At 39.3% G+C, this 20,068-nt stretch overlaps 1 protein-coding gene across 2 annotated transcripts in view; it reads left to right on the forward strand.

The window, feature by feature from the left end:
* The window catches only part of MTHFD1L (methylenetetrahydrofolate dehydrogenase (NADP+ dependent) 1 like), a 146,940-nt gene extending 128,475 nt beyond the window's left edge, over window positions 1-18,465 (forward strand). For both annotated transcript variants that reach the window (XM_050315394.1, XM_050315395.1), the window contains 2 exons: window positions 11,644-11,752; window positions 15,488-18,465. In XM_050315394.1, the coding sequence (XP_050171351.1) occupies window positions 11,644-11,733 (90 nt within the window). In that variant the 3' untranslated portion in view covers window positions 11,734-11,752; window positions 15,488-18,465. The remainder of the gene's footprint in view (window positions 1-11,643; window positions 11,753-15,487) is intronic.
* The last annotated feature ends 1,603 nt before the right edge of the window (window positions 18,466-20,068 follow it).

The raw sequence follows: 20,068 nt of genomic DNA on the forward strand, positions 1-20,068 counted from the left end.
ATTTAAGCAGTCTGAGAAACGTAATGTGAAAGCAGAGACAAAGCAGCATTTTCCCCACAAATAAGTATCAAGTAATTTTCAAATGAGAACAACTAAATGAATTCCAACTGCTGGAGGGGTGCTGATTTTGAGACAGCAGCAGGATCCATGGCTCCGTTCAAGGGCTTTTGCTTACCAGCAGCTTCTCTGCGAGGATAGTGCCCCAGCAGCTGGGTAACAACACCCACTGGGGCACTGCAGCTCCTCAGGTGAGTTTGGTGTGCCAGCGCAAGGGGCCTTCATTCACGGGGTCACTGGGAGGGAAGGAAGAAGGCTGAACATAAACGGATGTGTTACGGGTAGTGTTAGTTATGCCTTTGCTGAGCAGTGGAATTGTAAATGATTTGTTTGCCAAAACTGAAAGTTCGTTGCAGACTGACCTTGTTTTGATCGGGAAGAGCCGGGGGCTATACCATAAGAGCAAATCAAGCTTATGGCTTTGCCTGCTAGTTTGTTCATTTGGCATTAGAGAGATTGTATTCTAAGTGGGTTTTGATTTCTGTGTTGTGATTTTTTTAGTCTTTTTAGTATTTACTCTGTATGTGTGAAAATAACTTTCATGTATGAGATAAACTTTCCACGATGGTGGCACTTTTACACATCTTTTCATGCTTGAGAAGAAGTTTCCATAGATTGGGTCTGTACTAGGTGTTTGTCAAAAAAGAGTTGTGTTAACCTGTTTTGTGTTGGGATGCAGAAATTCATTATTTTCCTTTTTTTTTTTTGTCCTTTCATATACTTCATTTGGGAAAAATACTACCCAGAAAACATCTGTTTGGGCGTTGATTTGTTTTTCAGACTGAAAAAAAAGTGTTTCCAAATACAGTTGATTTTAATTGAATGGTTTAACAACATTTTTTTCACTTATGTGAATATATTATTATCCCTTGTTGTATTGCAGAAACTGTGGTTAGGAAAGTGTCTTACTACAAGTTCATACTGAGCAAATTGTGAGAAATGGAGAAAGTTGTATTTCATTTTAAAATGCTGATGCAGCATTCATTATGTAATAGAAAAAGATGTTTCATGCAGTGTTACTTTTGAATTTCAGTTATATGAGACTAAGATGAGAATCAGTTATAAATTTCAAGTTCTGTTCTCCTAGCAGCACCTCAGCTCTTTTTGGCAAATCATTTAACATTTTCTGCCTCCTATCTCACTCACAATTTGAAGTGGAGATCTTATTGAATTTATTTCTCAGATGTACTTAAAGTATTTCATTCATATGTGTAAGTGCTTTGGAAATAATTGTATTTTATACATTAAAAAATATCAATCTTAATTATATGATATAAGGATACACATTTGTAGGATAAAGATTGTGCTCTCCATCAGTGAACAAAATTTTGTTTGGTTTCCTTTGACAATGGAATCTATCTGGCAGCTTGTTAACCCGTGATTCTCTCAGTGAACAGAAATTGGTGTTTCAGTATCTTCTTAGAGAAACTTTGAAAATCAGTATTGCCATAAGAGAGTTAAGTCACACATTCATAGCTAGAATTTTTTCCTGTCTCCTTACAGCTATTACTGCTGTTAAGACAATTTGCAAAGGAGCTGGCTTTTCTGAATGCTCTAGTGCATCACAAGTCAGCAGCTTTTAGCCTTTTTCAAAGCATTTCTACTCTCCTCCATTTTCCAGAGGTGTGAGCTCCAGCATAGGTTATTCAAGGCTTGCTTTTCTTAGCAGCCTTTTGAAAACTTCTTAAAATAGTAGTTCAATAGACTATAGGAGGAAAATTGCTGATCTAAATAATATCCTTCTCTTTTCTGTTTTGTTCCTTGTCAAAGGGGACCACAGTACATTCTGGTATGATTTTAGAGAACACACAAGATTGACTAACGCGTACTGCCAGAGTTCTGTGATGGAGTTGTGACTATCTGATTTACACAGACAGTTTAACAATCTGATGTCCTTGTATCCATCCAAACTGGATCCATTCTGGATCTTCTGGGTTCCAAACAAATAGAAAGGAAAAGTTTTTTAGTTCCTCACTGAAGCTAAGATAGCATCAACCGAGCATATCAAAACAGTAATTTGTCTGGAGAGCGATGAAGTGAAACTGTGTAGGGTTAGAAAGCATCCACATCCAAAATTGCAATATAAGGTGCTTCTTTGTCATTGTCTATTTCTTGTTTGCTTCAGTCTATCACAAAGTACTGTGTTTAAGCACTACAAAGAGCAAATAATTTAAATTGTTTATCCAAGCAACAAGTGACTAGAGAAAGTAGACATAGAAACTTGAACTAACAAGATTGGAGATGCTCACAGGTCAGGGTTGATAAATGATGACAGTACAGTGATAGTGGTTGATGCTGTTGATGCCCACCACAGTTGATCATTCTTTGGAGACAGGCCTCCCAGGCTTTTCTTTCTGACACTTCCCATGATTATCTACAGACCAGAAAGTTGAACTGCAGCTGTGAAGTGTATGTCCTAGGTTTTATTGTTTCCCAGTCCTGAAAACTAGAACACATCTACTCAGGTGGGATTAGCAAAGCATAGACATCTCCTCTTCCATTTTTTTCAATTCAAGTTGCTTTGAGGTGTTTTCCAAAAATCTCATTCCCTTTGGTATTATAAAGGTCATCACTGGCACTTAGTTTAAGTCAAGTAATAAGACCAAGCCAGTTTGTCAATTTAACAGTTAAAAAGAATTAATTTTAAGGGGCCCTCTGCTATAATTCCTTTATGTTCTTCAGAAGCAGTTTTTCCACACACACATCAGCTTTGCCTGATAACGGTGTTTCTTAGGAAACTTTACTTACTCAGCTTGCAGTGGCTCCAGTTAATTGTAACCAAAAGGGCTAGTATGGCAGCAGTTAAATGTGTTTTTATTCACCATAGTTACACAGTCTTTCTGGATTTCTTCATGTTGTAATTTGCCATTGAAATGACGGGATGATGCTCCTGATACTCTTCCTAGCATGGCATACTGAGAGGGGCAAGGTTTGTTGCGTGTTGAGCACACACAGTTGCTTCACACAGTCTACTGCTGCCACCATCTCCAGTTTCTGGGCTGTAATTGTAATTGAGGCTTTCTGAAAGTTATGAAGCTTTTAACCAAAATGACATAGTGAAGATCAGCAGCACAAAGCGGGGCTTGCTCCCAGGTTTTGAAGAACAACACTTCTAGAAGAAGACTTGTACAAAGTAAACAGGTTTCAGAGGAGATGAAGGGTGCACAGTCCCTGAGCAGCTGAGATGAATCACCCAAGACCTCTCCCTGCCATCAAACACCACAAAACCTGCTCTGTTTTCAGCAGAAACTGAGCATCTGGCACAGCTTGGACACCTCCTTCTCACCAGGAGACCTGAGCGCTGAACAAAGCAAGACAATTACGTACCTATGAACGTCAGATACTTCAAATATTGTTGCTGAAACAGCACATGAGAAAAATGCCTTTATCCTCTGGAATTATTCTCTCAGAGGCATGTTTCCAGCACTGTCTGATATATTGGACACTTTTCAAGAATGGGAACAGCCTTGGGAGCGTCTGACATCAGGATTGAGCTGAAGGGAAAGATTTCTTCTGGCTGAGGAGGTGATTTTGTACAAGAGGCAGTGAGCAAGAATCCTCTGCCAGAGTTTCTGTCTAAAGCACAAGGGGGAAAGGAAAATCAGGATGTAGGCCTTGGCCAAGGGAGCAATTACTCCTGGAAATGGATTTGAGTGGGCTGGGATGAAGGAAAGTGTTTTGGAACAAGTCACCTGGAATTTGTAGTCCTCTTTTTTTTCTCTGCCCCTTTGTTTCCTCCATGAATGGTTATTTTTGTGGGGGAGTTATTTGGTGAGGTTGGGTTTTATAGCTTTCATTTTTGTGGTATTTTGTTTATCAATTAACCTATTTAAAGCAGAAAACAGTTCTGAGTATGTGAAACATGCTGTGTTGTGGATTGTATAAAAAATAGCACACTCAACTAACGCCATCTAACTTGCTACCTCAGAGAGGTGTGTTTTTTGAGGAAAATTTAGTATATTGATTCCATTGTGCTGTTATCACAGGGACCATTTTCTTCTGCTTCAAGTGTGGTTTTATAAATTCTAAGATGAAAATGAGTTGAGAGAACTCTGCCAAGAGGACTTGCAGTCATATAAGTGAGTCATAAATGTTTTACTTAATCGGGGAAATTGCTTATCCTTTTACAGATTACATCTGTTCCTAAGTACTTTATTTAATAGCTAGCACAATGCCCGCTCTGGGTCTTTGGTGCTTCCCTTCATCACTGACATTTGATTTGCAGTGGTATTACACTGGCCCAGTTCTCCAAGATCTTGGCCAACCAAGCCGTGACTGATTCCTCATGTCCCCTGCTTCCTTTGGGATATGCACACACACAGGTCTCTCCAAAAGCTGTACTGGACAGATGTGGACTGTTGTGTGGGTTTTGTTTTTCCCTTAGGGAGCCCAGGAGATCACTTTTGGTTTCAGAGTATTTCCGCTCGAGATGAGTAACTTGTCAGATCCTGGTAATCCCTCAGAGCGTGTAACGGGGCACAAGTTACTTCTGCCTCACTTAAGCACGTGGCAGCAAGGTCAATTAGGATTGTATAATCAATATTCAGTACTTTTATAACTTCATGCAGATGCCGAGAGCAGAAGAGCAATATCCATGTATTTTGTTGTTGTGAATCCTTTCACAAAAATCGAACAATTGCCAAGAATGTGTAAACATTAAAGTAAGTGGCAATTATAATAGAATAATTGACGCCAGATGGACTTCTGCACCTGATATCTGTCAACATGTCAGTGAAAAAGAGCCATTTATTGCAAGGAATACTACAGCATGTGTCAGGGTAATGTCAGCATCTTTTCAAACATTATTTTGATTATTTTGAAAGCTGCTAATGTGTTGCATTTCTTGCTGTGATTGTTCTTAAGCATTGCAACAAGATCCTTTTTTGCTAAAGATTTCCTGAGAAGGAAATATGATCTTCACTCTCTGTAACTCCTCTGGCTATAATCAGGTTTTGCAAATTTTCATTAAAACTTATAATTAAACTGTTATTTAAACACTGACTAAAGATCATTGCTTAGCCACTTTTAGAAGTCCTGGTTTTTTTCAGGCAATGAAAAAGAATTACATAATATTTTCTTAAGCATTATGTAGCTATTAAAGTAAATTTCTAAAAAGTATTGATGTTTCCAAAGCTGAATTTATTGGTTTGTAAAGGTTGATATTTTTTGCAAGGAAGCACCATCTTGCCTCCATTATGCATCTGCTTTTCCTAACGTGAGAGTTGGAGGTTTGTTTGCTTTTAAGAAATGGTGAAAATACACTTGAGCATCAGTTCAGGCTTTGGTATGGTGTCATTCCCCTCTTTAATACATGAAGGTGGGTGAGATGTAGACTATATTGAGCATATTTTGTTTTGGCAGTTTCATTCTGGTGTGTTTCTTTCTGATTTCAAAAAATTCTTCTGATCAAAAAATGCTGTTCTCTTCATTATTCTTTTTTGTAATTTTCATGTAACTTTATTTACTTCCATCATTCAAAACCTGAGCTAACTCTGAAGTGATAGAGCTCTGTAGAATGGAGGAATTTTCCAGTTCTGTGAAAAAAGCTTCAAGCTGATCCTGGAGATGCTTAGTATATGCTGCCTAATTTTTCTGCACCCTTTCCAATGCACACTGAGTGGTTCTATGTGCTGTAGGACAGTTCAGTTTGAAGATGAAATAGTGACTACTCACTGGAAGTAATTGCACAGTTGCATCCTTCAGAGTGCTGTAGTCCTACCCACTACGCTCATTGCATGGATACTTTCATAAAATGGAGAGTGCAGGGACCTTGAGGCATCCAGTAAAAAGATCTGTACACACTTCTCCAGCCATGCAATGCAGTGAGATGACTGTTAATCTTTCTCTCCCGCTACACGGACTGCAATTCCCTTCCAGTGCTTGGCGAGCACCACACATGTCACTGGAAGTAATCTGGCACTCAAGACAAAGAGCACCTAAAGGCAGGCAGGGCTGGAGGCTAGGAGGGATTTCTTCAGAAAGCTCTTCCATTCAGCTTTGCATGTGCTGAGATTGACAGATGCACTGAAGGGGAGCAAACTTCTGGTGGTTGATCTGTCTTCCAGAGCTCTAACTCACACTAGGAAATGTTACTGAAACCCTGAAGCATAGCTCCTTCATGCCGTGCCTCAGGATTCCAACAAATTCTGGCATGTTGACCATAATGCATGCAGGTTTATAGCTCTCTTTATAAATCTCTTGAGTTTTGTCTCGTATTGTTTCTTGCTGAGGGAGTGTGGGATGTACAGTTCATCCCATCAGATTTTATTGAGGAGTTATCCGCAGTCACGTGTATGCTGGATTCTCTTGAGAGACACCACCTGTTTTCTGCAGTATTTCAAGTTTGAAATGGTTGTGGGTTGTCATAGCTTGTTTAATTAACAAAAGGATACAATTAAATAATGGGAATTACTTGCATTTCTTGTCAAATGCCACATTACCTCCATAAGCCACAAAGTAGGGATGTTTCCTCAGTAAGCTATTTGCTGAATTTTTGGCATCTTCTAATCATTTTTTTCCCCCTATTTTATTTAAGTATGGATTCCTCTGGCTTTCTCTCTTATTTAGAAACCATGTTATGTAAAACAGACACATCTTGTCTTATAGGGGAAAAAGACACTAAACGTGAGTTGGATGTAGTCCTCAAGACCATCTGTTTTGCCAGTCATGCCATTGGGCTACCCCAGTTAAGGCAATCTGAGGTTCTATAAGGATTTTTCATGTAGATAAATAAATAAAAAAAAAATTGATATATATGGGTGGATGGACACACACTTAAAGAGAGGATATGTTGATGACTCATGGGCATTCTTATGATAAAAAAAGGAAGGTAAGCAGCATAGTTCTTCTTGGGACCATAACAAATGTGTCTTGCAGAGTCTTGGTGCTTGACACATTTACTGTGTTTTTACACAGTGCTGTGTAACTTTTACGTAGATCTTGTGGCCAACTAAAAATACAACTCAACACATAACTCTAATTTAAATGAAAGTCAGCTTAGTCACTCTTCCAGTGACAGTGGATGTGTTCTCGGAGAGGGTGTGGAACAACATTTTTGTATGGCTTCCTAGAAAATAACTGGCATTTTCATTCAGTCATGTAAGTAAACTTCTGAAAGTTCGTAAACGCCTGCTATAACAGTAGCCTTCAGGCATTCTTAGCTAAAATTGTGGTTTATCTTCCACCAGTTGTTCTTTTCCAGGAGCATAAATTATCCTCAGGATAAACTGACCCTAAGGCTTGCTGCTTTGCCTCCTAAACATAGAGTCCCATAGTAATAAAAAGGCAATGGATGTTTCACATCGCCTCTCTGCAGTTGATTCACTCTCATGGATGCATGGACAGTTGCACAGTTTCTAGAAAAAATGGTTGATTCCAGTGAGTTCCTACAAAACGTAGTTCCTGTTAATTCATAAATGATATATTTTGGACAGCAGCTGGATGAAATCTTTATAAAACCCTTGCTTTTCCCTGCATAAAGCATTCATATGAATTACATAAAGTCTTAAGGTACAAGGTTTATGCTTTATATTTTCCTTCTCCCAGGGAAAGTATAATAGCAGCAGTTTTGGTCAAATTAAATACTGATTATTTCAGCTATCTGAATTTAGTCTGTGGTTTTGAGTGGATAATGTGCTGTCATTTGCTGCTTCTAACCCTGTTTTTTTCTCAAAGCCATGCTGTGCAATGTTTCATAGCTACCAGTCTCTAACTCCAATGTTATTATATTAGTGTGGAGAGTTGTGCTGATCTCCATGCAATATAGAGGGTGTGTATTTAATGAGATGCCTAGCAAGCTACTGTAGGACTGTAAATTTCTGTGGGGTTTTTTTGTTTTTCTGTTCATACCTGATAATGACCGAAGTGATTTGTGTTTTAGGCATATTTTCTCTTTCATTGTTCATTCTCATTTTTTTCAAGCTTTAGAATTGAAGTAATTTTAGTAAGTAGTTATCAAGAAAGCCTGGAGAGGTGGAGGTAGTCTGCCAGCTGCTGTGAAGGTGCAGTATGTGCTGCAGCTGGGGGGCAGATTAGCATCTCCCCTCCATGCACAGAAATCTAGGCTCTGACTTAGGTCAGAGAGAGGGATACCTCTGGGTCATGCCTACCGAAGTAAAGACCAGCCTGTGTATTCACTCATTAATGCCTTCATCCAGCATCATGGGAAACGGTGAGAGGGAAGAGGATCATTCTGAGCCACATTTTCCATGTGGAAAGCCAGTCAGCTGAAACCTCGATTCAGCCTTGCAGCTGATTGAGCCCTCTTTTCTTTCCTACCTGCTTGGTTGAAGGAAAGAAATGGAGGGCTGGAGAGGGAATAATCGGTAGTAATTTCCTCAGGCAGCCAGCCATCTCCTCCTATTGACCTTGAAGTAATGAAAAAGGGGTAGATTCTGCTGCACGTTACCTCTGTACATCCAGATAATGAGAGCAGAGAGTAATGATCATAAATCTACTTGGCTTTGCCCGTTTGGAAGTCTGGGCCATGGGGAAAATGACAGTATGTGTTTTATTTTCGCTCTGTAATTCACATAAGTATTCTTGCCAAGTTTTTTTTGTGTTTGGGGTTTTTTTTTTCCCTTGTACTTCATTTTATCAAGCAGTAGTTTTAATTCAGATGAACCCATTCCCTTTTGTTGATTTAAATTTTCAATCTGAGAATAGTTGTGTTCCCTGAATCAGCAATAAACCGGTTTGATATTCACATTTTGTAGATGTAATAGCTTTCCATTAGTTAATACAGAGGAGTTACACCGGTATAGAACTAGGCCTGTGAAAGAAAAAAGAAATCCAAAATATGTATGTAGGGCTTTTGTCTTTAATATTTCTTTTTTTAAAATGGGAAAAACTCCCCTTAAGTAACTATATTTAAAAATAAAAAAATAAAAATAAAAAAAAAGGAAAAAACCTGGAATTTGGGAGTTTACTTTCAGTTGTCAAACTGCCATACACGGAGAAACAAGAAAGTTGTCTTTGGCAATTTGTTCATTCCCCTCCCAGTGAGATGTAATTCATTAAGGCAGTTCCTTGTCAAGTATTAACTCAGAAACCAGGAGGAAACTGAGACAGAAAGTAATTCAGTAAACCTAATAATGTAGTCCAACTAGTGTGGCCAATGAATAAAGAATAGTAGCAAGGTGTTTTAGTACTTAGCTAAGATGCTAAGACAATGTCAACCAATAAATGATGTCATGCAATCAGAGGCAGGGTTTGGTCAATGTAAACTGACAGTTTTGTCTTTTAATCCTACTACATACAATAACAAAACATCAGGAAGTACTATATTTAAAAACAGAGGAAATGTAGTGAGTCCACTAGAAGAGCTTGTTGCATTGTTTTTTCTTAGAACTAGACCTCAAGTGAGATGATGGCTGCACCAGTACTGAAGCTCCCTGAGGCTCCTTTCCCTCTTTTCAACATGAGATTAACCTCTAAAAGGGTAGTAGAGCTCTCTGGACTTAATGGGACTGTGGTGGGGAGATATTACAGTTTGCTTGTATTCCCACGATAGAGAAATTACAAGAGTGTTTGGAGTGAAGCTGAAGCATAAAGCAGACATTAACCCCATCTCTGAATATGCAGCAGATCAGTTTGGCATAAAGAAATGCAGTCTGATCCAGAGCAAGGGGGGCCTGTAAGTCTGGCACTCTGGAGGAGCTAGGATGGTGGTCATGTGTTTTTTCCTCTTTTGAGGCCAATTAGCCTGTTAGAGCTTGCCTGTGGCCAGAGAAAATACATTGCTGAGCTGTGCTTCTTGGGGAATTAGGAAGGATGGAGGGAGGAATTTGCCCAGCCCTGAGGTCTCTGCTGGAGAGCTGGAGGTGATGGCTGGCCACAGCGTACTCTGGCTGCTCCCCTGCAGCCAGTGGCCTGGTGGTGATCTGGTCATGCAACAAACAGATTTAATTTATCAACCAACCAACCTTGCCCACAAAAAACACGTATTTACATCAGTTCAGTGTGTTGAATAAGGCTGGCTGCAGTAAGAGGGGGAATCATTCCAGCGGTTCACAGGGTGAAACTGTCTTCTTTCAGCAATGTGCTTCAGCTCACATCATGAAAACATACCCTAATCTGACTCTTTCTGTAGGTTAATAAATTTGAAGTGTTTCTGGTAATCAAGCCAGTGTAATTTTTCTTCTTTCTATACAGCCATGTTTGAAGGTTACATCCTGTGGTCAGGTTAATCACCAGTTTTAATGAGCACTGCTGACATGCCCTGGCTAAAATTTTGTTCCTCAAAATCTAGCATCTCTTAAATAAGTTTTAATGCTTAAAGACTCTTAGCCAACACACAGTTGAACTAAGTTGAACTCCAGATTTGTTTCCAGAGATTGTAAGGTCTCTCATCAATTTAGGTATTAATATAGGACCAAATACAGCAGGGCCATTTTCCACTTGTGAGCTTAAGATACCAAAAGAATTTAAGGAGTCATTTTTAGAGTGCCTTTAATTAGTGGAAATACAGTGAGATATTCAGGGTTTCTAACTGTCATTTTAGGAAGACTAAGGGTTTGAATCCGAAGTGGTCCAGGTTCATCCAAACTGGTCCTGCCTTAAGATTGTCCCACAGTAGTCACAACCTTTACCCTGTGCCAGTGGTGGCACTGGTGACAGGCAAACCCTTCCTGGCTCAAGGTGCTGAAACTGGAGGAGAAGAAACAGATCAGAACCCAGCATTATTCTGCCAAACCTGCTCTCCAGACATCTCCTTTGCAAGGAAGATGTAGGGAGTCCAGGCAGGGAGTTGAGAAGCTGGGGTACCTCTCATTTAAAGTGGCTTAAAACTACTGTATACCAGCACCTCAAGGTTTCCATGTCACCCTCATGTCTTTAATTGCCAATAAAATGCCAATTTCATATAAAAGTTATAAGTAGCGTGAGCAGAGCTGTAGTTATTTGTGTAATTTAAGTCCATGAAACTATTCACATGTTTAAAAGTATGCAGATGCTGATGTCTTATGCTAGATCAGGATCTTAATTAGGCATAGTTTGAGATAATTGTGTTTCTTTAGCTTCATATCTCAACCTGCTAATTCTAACTACTAAATTAGGATTCAACTGTAATCCCTGTATGTTTAGCCGAACTATTTCAAATTTGTTCCTTACATTAGGTAAGTCTTGCAATTAATTCTGCTTCTCTATTCTGGTTTTCTGTGGGAAAGGTCTGGGTTCAACAAATTTGTATCACTGGGTAAATTCGGACAATTATGTCCTTGCCCTTTGCTGTGTGATTTTTTTTTCAGGAGATATAAATGGATAAATGTTCTAGATAAATATTTTGAGGAAAAAGTAAGTCCCAGGTCTTCATTTTGTTATGGAGCTTATTGTCAGATTGCTATTCTAGCCTGTATTTTGTGGCTTTTGTTTTCCCTTTCCTGTCTTTTGGAAGCTCATACTTGAAAATTAATCAAAAAAGTACCAAGCTTGAAATTTTTAACAGAAATGAAAAACATGGTAATGATACATCTGCAGATGAGTCTGTGTTGAACAATCCAGCGTTTCTCTTAGTCTAAGGTTTACATGGGTGGAGTGATTATCTGTTTACAGGTGCGCTAGTATAACTTGATTTCATTGTTTCCACAGATGAGCACCATGCCAGGACTGCCCACAAGGCCATGTTTCTATGACATCGACCTTGACCCTGTCACAGAGCAAGTGAAAGGATTGTTTTGAGAGTGAGGTCCAAATTCAGGTCAGTCAACAGCCTCTATTTTCCTGTTTCAGCTTGGGGGAAGATATTTGTTTCTAGGATGTATATAGAAAAGGTTGTCAGGAGTTTATCTAGGCCCTAGTTTCAGTAAGGACTTCACACGCTTTGGGGGGATTTGAGGAAATGTTTCATAACGTGCACTTTATCACATGGGTTTCTCTTTTGCTGAATGGTGTCTGACACTTTGCCAGTGTACGCTAATGGTGCCTTTTGGATTTTGTGGCACTGTCAGTTTGGCTTGAGGAGAAGCCAGCTCTGCAACTGTGCTGCTCTTGGCTATGGAAAACGCCAGTCTGAAAGAAACATGTCATCTTAGCTCAAAAGAAATAATCGTTGATACTACACTTGTGTGGCAGTGTGTGTCTGTCATTACGTAGGTACCTAGGGAGATGTTCAGCTTGTTCATGGCTCTGCTTTCTTTTTTCATGTTTTGTTTTTGTAACTGCTGTCATCTCTCTCAAATGGTAATAAGCATTCCAGGAACACAGAGCTGTCCTCTTAGCCTGTTTTTTGTGCTGGATTCTCTCCCTTTTCCTCGAAGGTTTCAGTTCCCCCACCACCTCCTCCCCTTTTCTAAGTAATTAATCTTCTTGGTATCCTGCTTTAATTTTGTGTAGCACATGTTCCTCACTTAAAAATCCAAGATGTTATGAAAATATTTCATGCTACTCCATTTTAAACTTGTAACATAATAAGCGGACTAAGAGAGTATGTAACCCTGACTGAAACAAACCATGTGTGCCTGTGATGGGATTCTCTCCTTTCATCACTTAACTCTCTCCTTTCCCCCAGTAAATTGGTCTGGAAAGCAAAACGGTTTCTTTTAGACTGAACAACAATATTACTATGAGCTAATAGGACTGTGATGGGACCCCAGATCAGCCACAGCTTTGAGGTGGATGTGCCCAGGTGGTTCAGCCCTGCTCTAGCAAACCTTTACTCTGGTTTGAGAGGACCAGCTTTTGTTTCGGTGTTTGGATGGATTGCTCAGAGGAGGGGAGAGGTTTGCACAACCCAACCAGACCAAGTTAACTGTTCACTTGCCCCTAACTGAATGTTTACGTAACATCTGGTGAGAGCAGATTCTGCCAGTTTGCATGTGCCAGTCAAGACAAGTAAAAAGCAGTTAGCTTGAAAGTTAACCTGCATGCATAGGTAATTACTACCCTACATGCAAACCATCACTGACTATTCTGTTGCTGGGTAGTGTTATGCACACTGCTTCTTGGCATATATCCCGTTCTTGTTACCGATGCGCATTATATGTCTGGCAGCTTGATGCATACATATTGATTCATCAGGTGTCAGTCACATAATTACTTCTGACTCATTTGAAATGACTGTAGAATACTAATGTAAGATCTACATGCAGATTCACATAGCCTCCTTAATTGGGTGTTTGCTGACTAGTCTTACACAAATCCTTCCAAACCATGGATCGGTGAGTTTTGAAGAACAACAGTAATTAAGCAGACAAAATACTCCATTCCAACTGTGAAGACCTTTCATTGGAAGCTGTGCATGAAATGAAAATGTTAAATTTGATAGCATTTCTGTTTACATCTGACAAAATACCATCACTAACTAAAAGACGAAGTCACAAAAACATAATAGGTAGGAGATAGCAAACATATCCCACTGTTAATAAATTATTTTAATTTCATTATAGAGGTATTGTTGGCACCAGACAGATGAATGATTCAGTAAGTTTAAGCCTTTTAAAGAAAAAAACAGCTTGATCATATAAGTATTTTATCAATATAGGCACATACTCATGTGTGTTCCTACTTGTAACATTCTAAATAAATGCCTTGAGAGTATTTTAATACCTAGTGAGCTCCACAGAAAGTAGTCAAGTGTTCATTAGCTCTAACATTCATCTGGTTCATGTGCTAGATTTATATATTTCTAATTCTGGATGAAGAAAGAAACAATAGGCCCATGTAGTCTTTAGTTCCAACTTTCCACAGAAAAGTTTAGTATTATTTCTTTTCACACATTCACCAAAGTGAACCCACACTGTTGCTGATACCACACTAGGAGGTCTTTGTGTCTTTGTTTCTATGATGGGAGATCGAGGGATTTTGTTTTCACTTAATTTGAATTCTTTTCATAGTGATATAGTGTACGACGTAATATGATATTGTGCCAACTCATTAGGACTGATTCAAATCTTTAAGATGTTGTAATTGAAAAATATTTAGAGATTTGCAGAAGAGCTGCAGATGTTTCATTATAAACATGCCTGCAGAGCTGAGAACAGTTGCTTTAGTGTACAGTTTATATCCTCCTCTGCAATGCATATCGTCATCAGACTTGTGAGATACAGGCAAAAGTTCCTGCTTCTCAGGATGCTGTGTGAGGGTCTGACTGAGCTGAAACGTTGGTTGTCATTAGTCTCTCTGATTTTTCTCTACCACTTCACTGCATCAATGGAGCAGATGACAGTTCTCACAAAAATTTGCAGAACACCAGTCATTAGAATATGTGCTAAAAAAGTCATAGAAGCAAAAGCTTTATCATAAAAGTCAACTCTGTTTTTCTCTGTTGACAAATAGCCAATACATGGACATACAGTATTGCAGGCTCTCTGTAGGAACAACATGATCTATCAAAAAATGAAACATTAATATCTAGAAATGAACCCAAAGGAATCTGGCTAGTTCTTCATCACTGGCCACTGTCCTGTTTAAATTATACTGCCCAGCTCATACAGTAAGGAAGTTGAAATTGTTTCCTTAGGTCTGTAGAGACCACCAGTCAGAATAAGACTTACATGGAGACAAGTCTGCCAATAGGAAGAAATATTAAAAAAAAAGAAAAAAAAGAAAACAAACAAAAAACTAACAACAAAACCCAAACAAACAAACAAAAAAGTATTGCTTGCATAGTAAGGGGAATTCATGAACCTGACCCACTCTCCCACTCTGCACAAGTAAAGTCTGTTAAGGACCCTTGTGAGCTCTAAGGATCCCTCAAATTTAATCAGTGGCAATAGGTGTCTGCTCTTACTGGGCCAGTTTGGCTTTGAGTATTTGGGTTGATGGGGGAGTTGGAGCTGGGTTGTTGTTCTCCTTGGTTGGTTTTGACTTAGTAAGACCGCCACTGATATATTCTTGCACTCTCAAAAATGGCAAAGCAGCAGGATTATTTTAATACACCTCATGGATACTTTGCCACGCCTGGAGCTTTTCTGAATGTGAGAGGAATCCCAGAGCTTTGCATGTGGGCATCTTCATGGCCATAAAGAAGTCCATGAGAGCAGGACACCAAAACTGATATTTTAAAATTGCAAACTATTTGTTAGATGTTTTCATCTTGTCTTATTCAGTTATGGATAGAAAGTGTTTGAAGACCTTCCCTTTACATCCACAAAACTGGATCGTATGAAACAAAAACAATGACTTTTTTAGTCTCATTCCTCAGTATTGAGCTTCAGCAATTGCTACAGTAATGTACAGTCTGAAGTCTGTATCATACTGAAACATGAGTATAGATTTTTGTTTCTCACCTAGTAGGGTTACACAGATAATAAACAGGAGGTGCATGTGGCATAACTAACCATTTTTGTTTATTATGGTTAAGGCAAAAATATCCAATTTCACTGAACTACTGCTTTTAGATTGTAATGTTTCTATTTTTTTTTAATTTTTTTATTATGAAGAAAGCAAAGATGTCTTGTCTCAGTGTATAAATTCTTTATCTTTCTCATTTCAGAAGCCTGAAAATTAAGAACTGCAACTTTCCTGTTTCCTGCAAGTAGGAGACAAAAATGAATCTGAAATATTCCTGTTATGTGTCTCTGGAGGAATGTCAAGATAGACCAAAGAGCAAAAGTTTACTCTTTCTTCAAACTAGTTTTTATGATGAAATATAGCTGTAAGGTTAAAAAAAAAAAAAAAATCACAAAAAAAGACCAGCAAGCTAAAGTTTTACTCACTGTCATGCAAGAAACTCTCTACTGAGGTTTACGCTTGTTTGTGGATAAAATGACATTGAAAAAGAGCAGTTTTTCAACTCAGAGTTTTCCTCTTTTCTCAGAAGAGTTTACAGAAGTATTTCCTTTATCTTGGTTATCTAAAAACTTATGTAAACCTGATTATGCTGTGTGACCAAGCCTATTTCTCTCTGAAAAGTATGCTTTTGCTCCTGGCATTCAGGAGTTGAAGCTACACACAGATTAACTGCACATTTTTGAGTTATCATCAAGCGTTGCTCTGGATGCATTTGGGCAACAGCCAAGCTTCGAGCAAGGAAGATATTAAACAGAGAAAGAACAGAGCATGTATTTTGTAAGGTTTTTAATGTATAATTTGTTTCCCTGTTGGGCAAAGATCTTTTGGAACACTTAAGCCATAGCTGTCTTGTATCCATAGGTCTGTCTTTATCCAAAGCATGTGTTACAGGCTGCCCAGCTGATTATGTGCTTGTTGTGGTGACGCTGATTGTTCAGAGAGGGCACCACTCCTTCTGAAGCACTGTTTTGCTCCTGTTCATGGCTAATGAAGCCTCCTGCTGTGCTGGCTCCCGACTAGAGTTTTTCCCTAGTATTACACAACGCCCAGTAACAACAGAGGAACGTCCATCAAGCAGGGATGCGACAGGGCACAGCTTTGTTCTGCTCCATTTTGCAGGTTTTAACCGCTGTACTTGCAAAACTGGAGGGTGTTTTTATTTGAAGAAGGGGGGCATATCCAAACAAGCTGAATTGTAAACTGTGTGCTTAAATTTACCTCAGTAACTTACCTTTCCTGTTTTTTCCTAAACCTGCAGCAAAACAAGCCTTAGGCATAGGATACTGCTGCTACTCCTCAGGAAACTCTCACTGACTGACTGTTAGTTCCTTCAATAACAAAAAATGCAACAGAACAATAGGGTGAATCGAGACAATAGGCCATTGTTTTTTTAGGTAAAAAGCAGTGAAATAATGATGAGAGAGTTTATTTTCCTGATGACGTTTTCCATCCTGTCACTTTGCTCTGCTTACGCACATCTGCACGTTATGGGCTTTTGCAGTGTAGTTTTGGTTCCCTTCTTCAGAGCCACATTTGGAGACTTAATTATCTCAGGAACTCTGTAGTAATTGAGGGGTTTGTTTTGGTTTTTAAAATCATGCTTTGTTATTTATAAACTCAAGACTATAATTATGGACAGTAGAGCAAACTGGGGACAATTAATTATCTGTGCCTTCCCTGGAGTAACACGGAAATGTCTGTTGACTGCATTTCAGTGCTATTCATAGCATGGACCTCCAACACCATGGGGATTGCTGTGAAGATAAATTTAAATGTAAAAACTAGAGCAATTTGATATTTTATCCTTATTAGACGATAGAGCTTATAATGGCCTAGACTGTGGATGCTTTAATTACACTGTGATTACATGACAAACATGGTAAGTAGAAAGTAAGGTTCAGGTGTGGCTCTCACAGCTGCTGGGAAGAGAGATTTCTGATACAGTCTATTAAAGTGTGCAACAAAATACAACCATGCTCTTTATACACATAGCAGCATTGTAAATTAGACTTGCACACACTGAGTTATCTTGCCAAGAAATAGCCAAAGAGTTTTGGAAGAAAATAAGTGTGGTTTCTGGACATAGTTTTCCTAGTAGCATCCTTACAAGAAAAATAAACAAGGTTTTTCCCTCCATCTTGTCCAGAGAAATTCAGAAAACCATAATTGTGCCTTACTAGGGGTCACTGCAGTTCCCCTGCAGGTGCACTGGAATTGTCCCCGTGCAGTGTGGGATACTAAATGTGGCACTAGCTGACTGCCTAGTGAAACTTCCATATGGATGTGGATGTCTGAGCAACAAGTTTTATAAGTCACCTCAAACTGCTGCTTGATACCTTTTATAGTGTCATCTCCATATTATCCCTTCAGGCCATGCACACTGAGATTGCTTATCTGACCCATCAGTCTCTCTCAAAAACACCATTCCAGCTCATTTAGTTGAGAGTTGACAAAGATCCTGTACTCTTTCTACTGTCACGTGCACAGGATTTGTTATTTTGTTTAGATAGCTTCAATAATTCAAGAAAGGTAGAATGGCCCACTCTTCTTTTATCATAGCTTTCCCCTCACCCCATCTAGTTAACTAGCTGCAAAAATCTCTCAAGCTGTTATATTTCTGGTCCTGTTCATGATGCAAAGCATTGAGCTATTGGCCACCAGCTAACCTGCAGAAACTGCCACAGTATATTCCCTGGGGATTCCCTTGATACAGAGGCCTTCATCCAGAAGAGTTTAAAATGAAAACTTTTTAAGATCAGTGTTATTGTTAGGTTCGTCACTTGTTACATGGATGTGACTGTAGGTATGGGACCCCTACACCTTTGCATCTATGGCGAGCAATGTTATCACATGGCAAAACCACAGCTCTGTAAGGCAGCTTGCCATGCTTATCCCTGCATTTGCTAAAGTGTTTTAAGCACTATGTGGTTGTTTATTATCAGATCTGCTTTTTGTAGCTGCTCAATTCTTTGCTACTGCTGAACTACTTCTGCAATGACATTGAAATACTTCAGACTACATGCAACTGGTTTCATTCATTTGTATTCTAAAATGCAAAATCCCAGAATTTCAGTTGCCATGAACATGAAAATAAAGTCTATGTGCGTACTAATGTTTAGTTTGCACAAGTGGTGCCTGTCTGAAGTCTGAATTAATTAATAAAATACATCCATTATTTAATATTGTTCTCTCTCTGTCTGATCTTGTCTATTGAAATAGCAACTTTTTTTTTTTTTTTTTTATTTCTCATAAGCCACTTATTCTTATCATGCACGTCTCCAGCTAAACATAGCTACAGCACGAAAAGAGAGGAGCTCTGGCACTGTGGTTGAGTGCCAGATGTGAGCAAGGCATGGTACTCTTACCTGTCTTCCCAGAACCCAGGAACACGTTCAGTCCTTGGCTGTTACCACAAAGGGCCATGCACTGGAGGGTTGTCCACATGTCCACAGGATCTTCTCCATCAGTACAATTCTATTGAAGTCAGTTTGTGCTTGGGAAAGGACACACTAGGCTAACATCCTGTCCTGGTCCCAAAATATCTTGCTGTTACCTTTGGTCCATGACGTGAAAGGCTGGATCAGATGCAAGGGTCAGTTGGACACTTTCTGCTTCTCAGTTGGCAGCTGCATCTGTGTGAAGCAGTGTCAGGTAGAAGAACATATATCTGTGGGCTTCTCAAGGTGGGATTTAAACACAAGTGATGCAAAAGCTTCAGGAACTATGGGTGTTACATCAACTGGACCATAACACAGCAGAAAGCATCCCAGGCCCACGAACTAATAAAATAGGGAAGGTGGGGAAAGAAATCGAGCATTGCAGGCACATACTGGCCAATGCTTCTGTTTTTGAAACACCTAAATGAAGTAAGTTTCAACCATATGACCTGTATTAGTACTAGTTTTGTAGCGTGCTTCTCATGGCTAGATTTCCAAACAGCTTTTCAGCTTCTCTACAACGTCTCAGCCAGGACCTTACCCACACGGAACAGGTCTCAAGCACTAGGTTTGCTCTTCAGTGTTCCCTGGGTCTGCCCTGCTGGTGGCCAACCAACCAGCCAGGGTGACCAAGGGAGGCATATGCAAACTCTCCCCTCCACTGAATTATTGGGGTGGTGAGGGAGGGTAATCAGTTTTGCCCCTTTAAACGTGTAGTTTTTCATAGAATATTCCTGAGAAAAATTTTAAGGCCAAGGTAGGACCAACCCCTGCTTGGGAAGGTTGGAATGGAAACACTGAAAACCCCTTCAAGCATTTGTCCTGAGAACAGGACTGCTGTGCTATACATTTTACCATACAATGTGGGCTTAAGGCCAGAGTGTTTATGTAAAGTAAGCTAAATTCAAATATTTTCACAAGTGTGGTCATAGTAATAGTTCCCTGCTTCATGCAGTCGGGTGCAATATATTACATATACGCAAGCATGAGTGAGAATGTATTTGTGCATGCAGTTCTTATGTAAAATCTTCAATATCCGCTTCCTCAGTAAACTTTTTAACTTAAGACTTTTTGAGTAATGAGTGGGAAGAGCTAGACAGCTACATTCCATGATAGGCTCAAACGGGCAAGACCCTGACAAACCTTTTTAAGTCAGCCCTGCATTGGGTGATCTCCAGGTCCCTTCTAAGATAAACTGTTCCTGTGCACCTATGAACTGTGATGCTAGTAGAAAAGGCTGGCACTGAGGAAACAAAGCTGAAATACACACATGCACACACACTATAGACACCTTAAGAACTTAACTTCGCAGAGTTAATAAAAAAAGAGGATGTATCAAGTTATGC

This window comes from Myiozetetes cayanensis, unplaced genomic scaffold (assembly GCF_022539395.1).
Source record: "Myiozetetes cayanensis isolate MyiCay16 unplaced genomic scaffold, myiCay2020 scf2-11, whole genome shotgun sequence".
Taxonomy (NCBI): domain Eukaryota; kingdom Metazoa; phylum Chordata; class Aves; order Passeriformes; family Tyrannidae; genus Myiozetetes; species Myiozetetes cayanensis.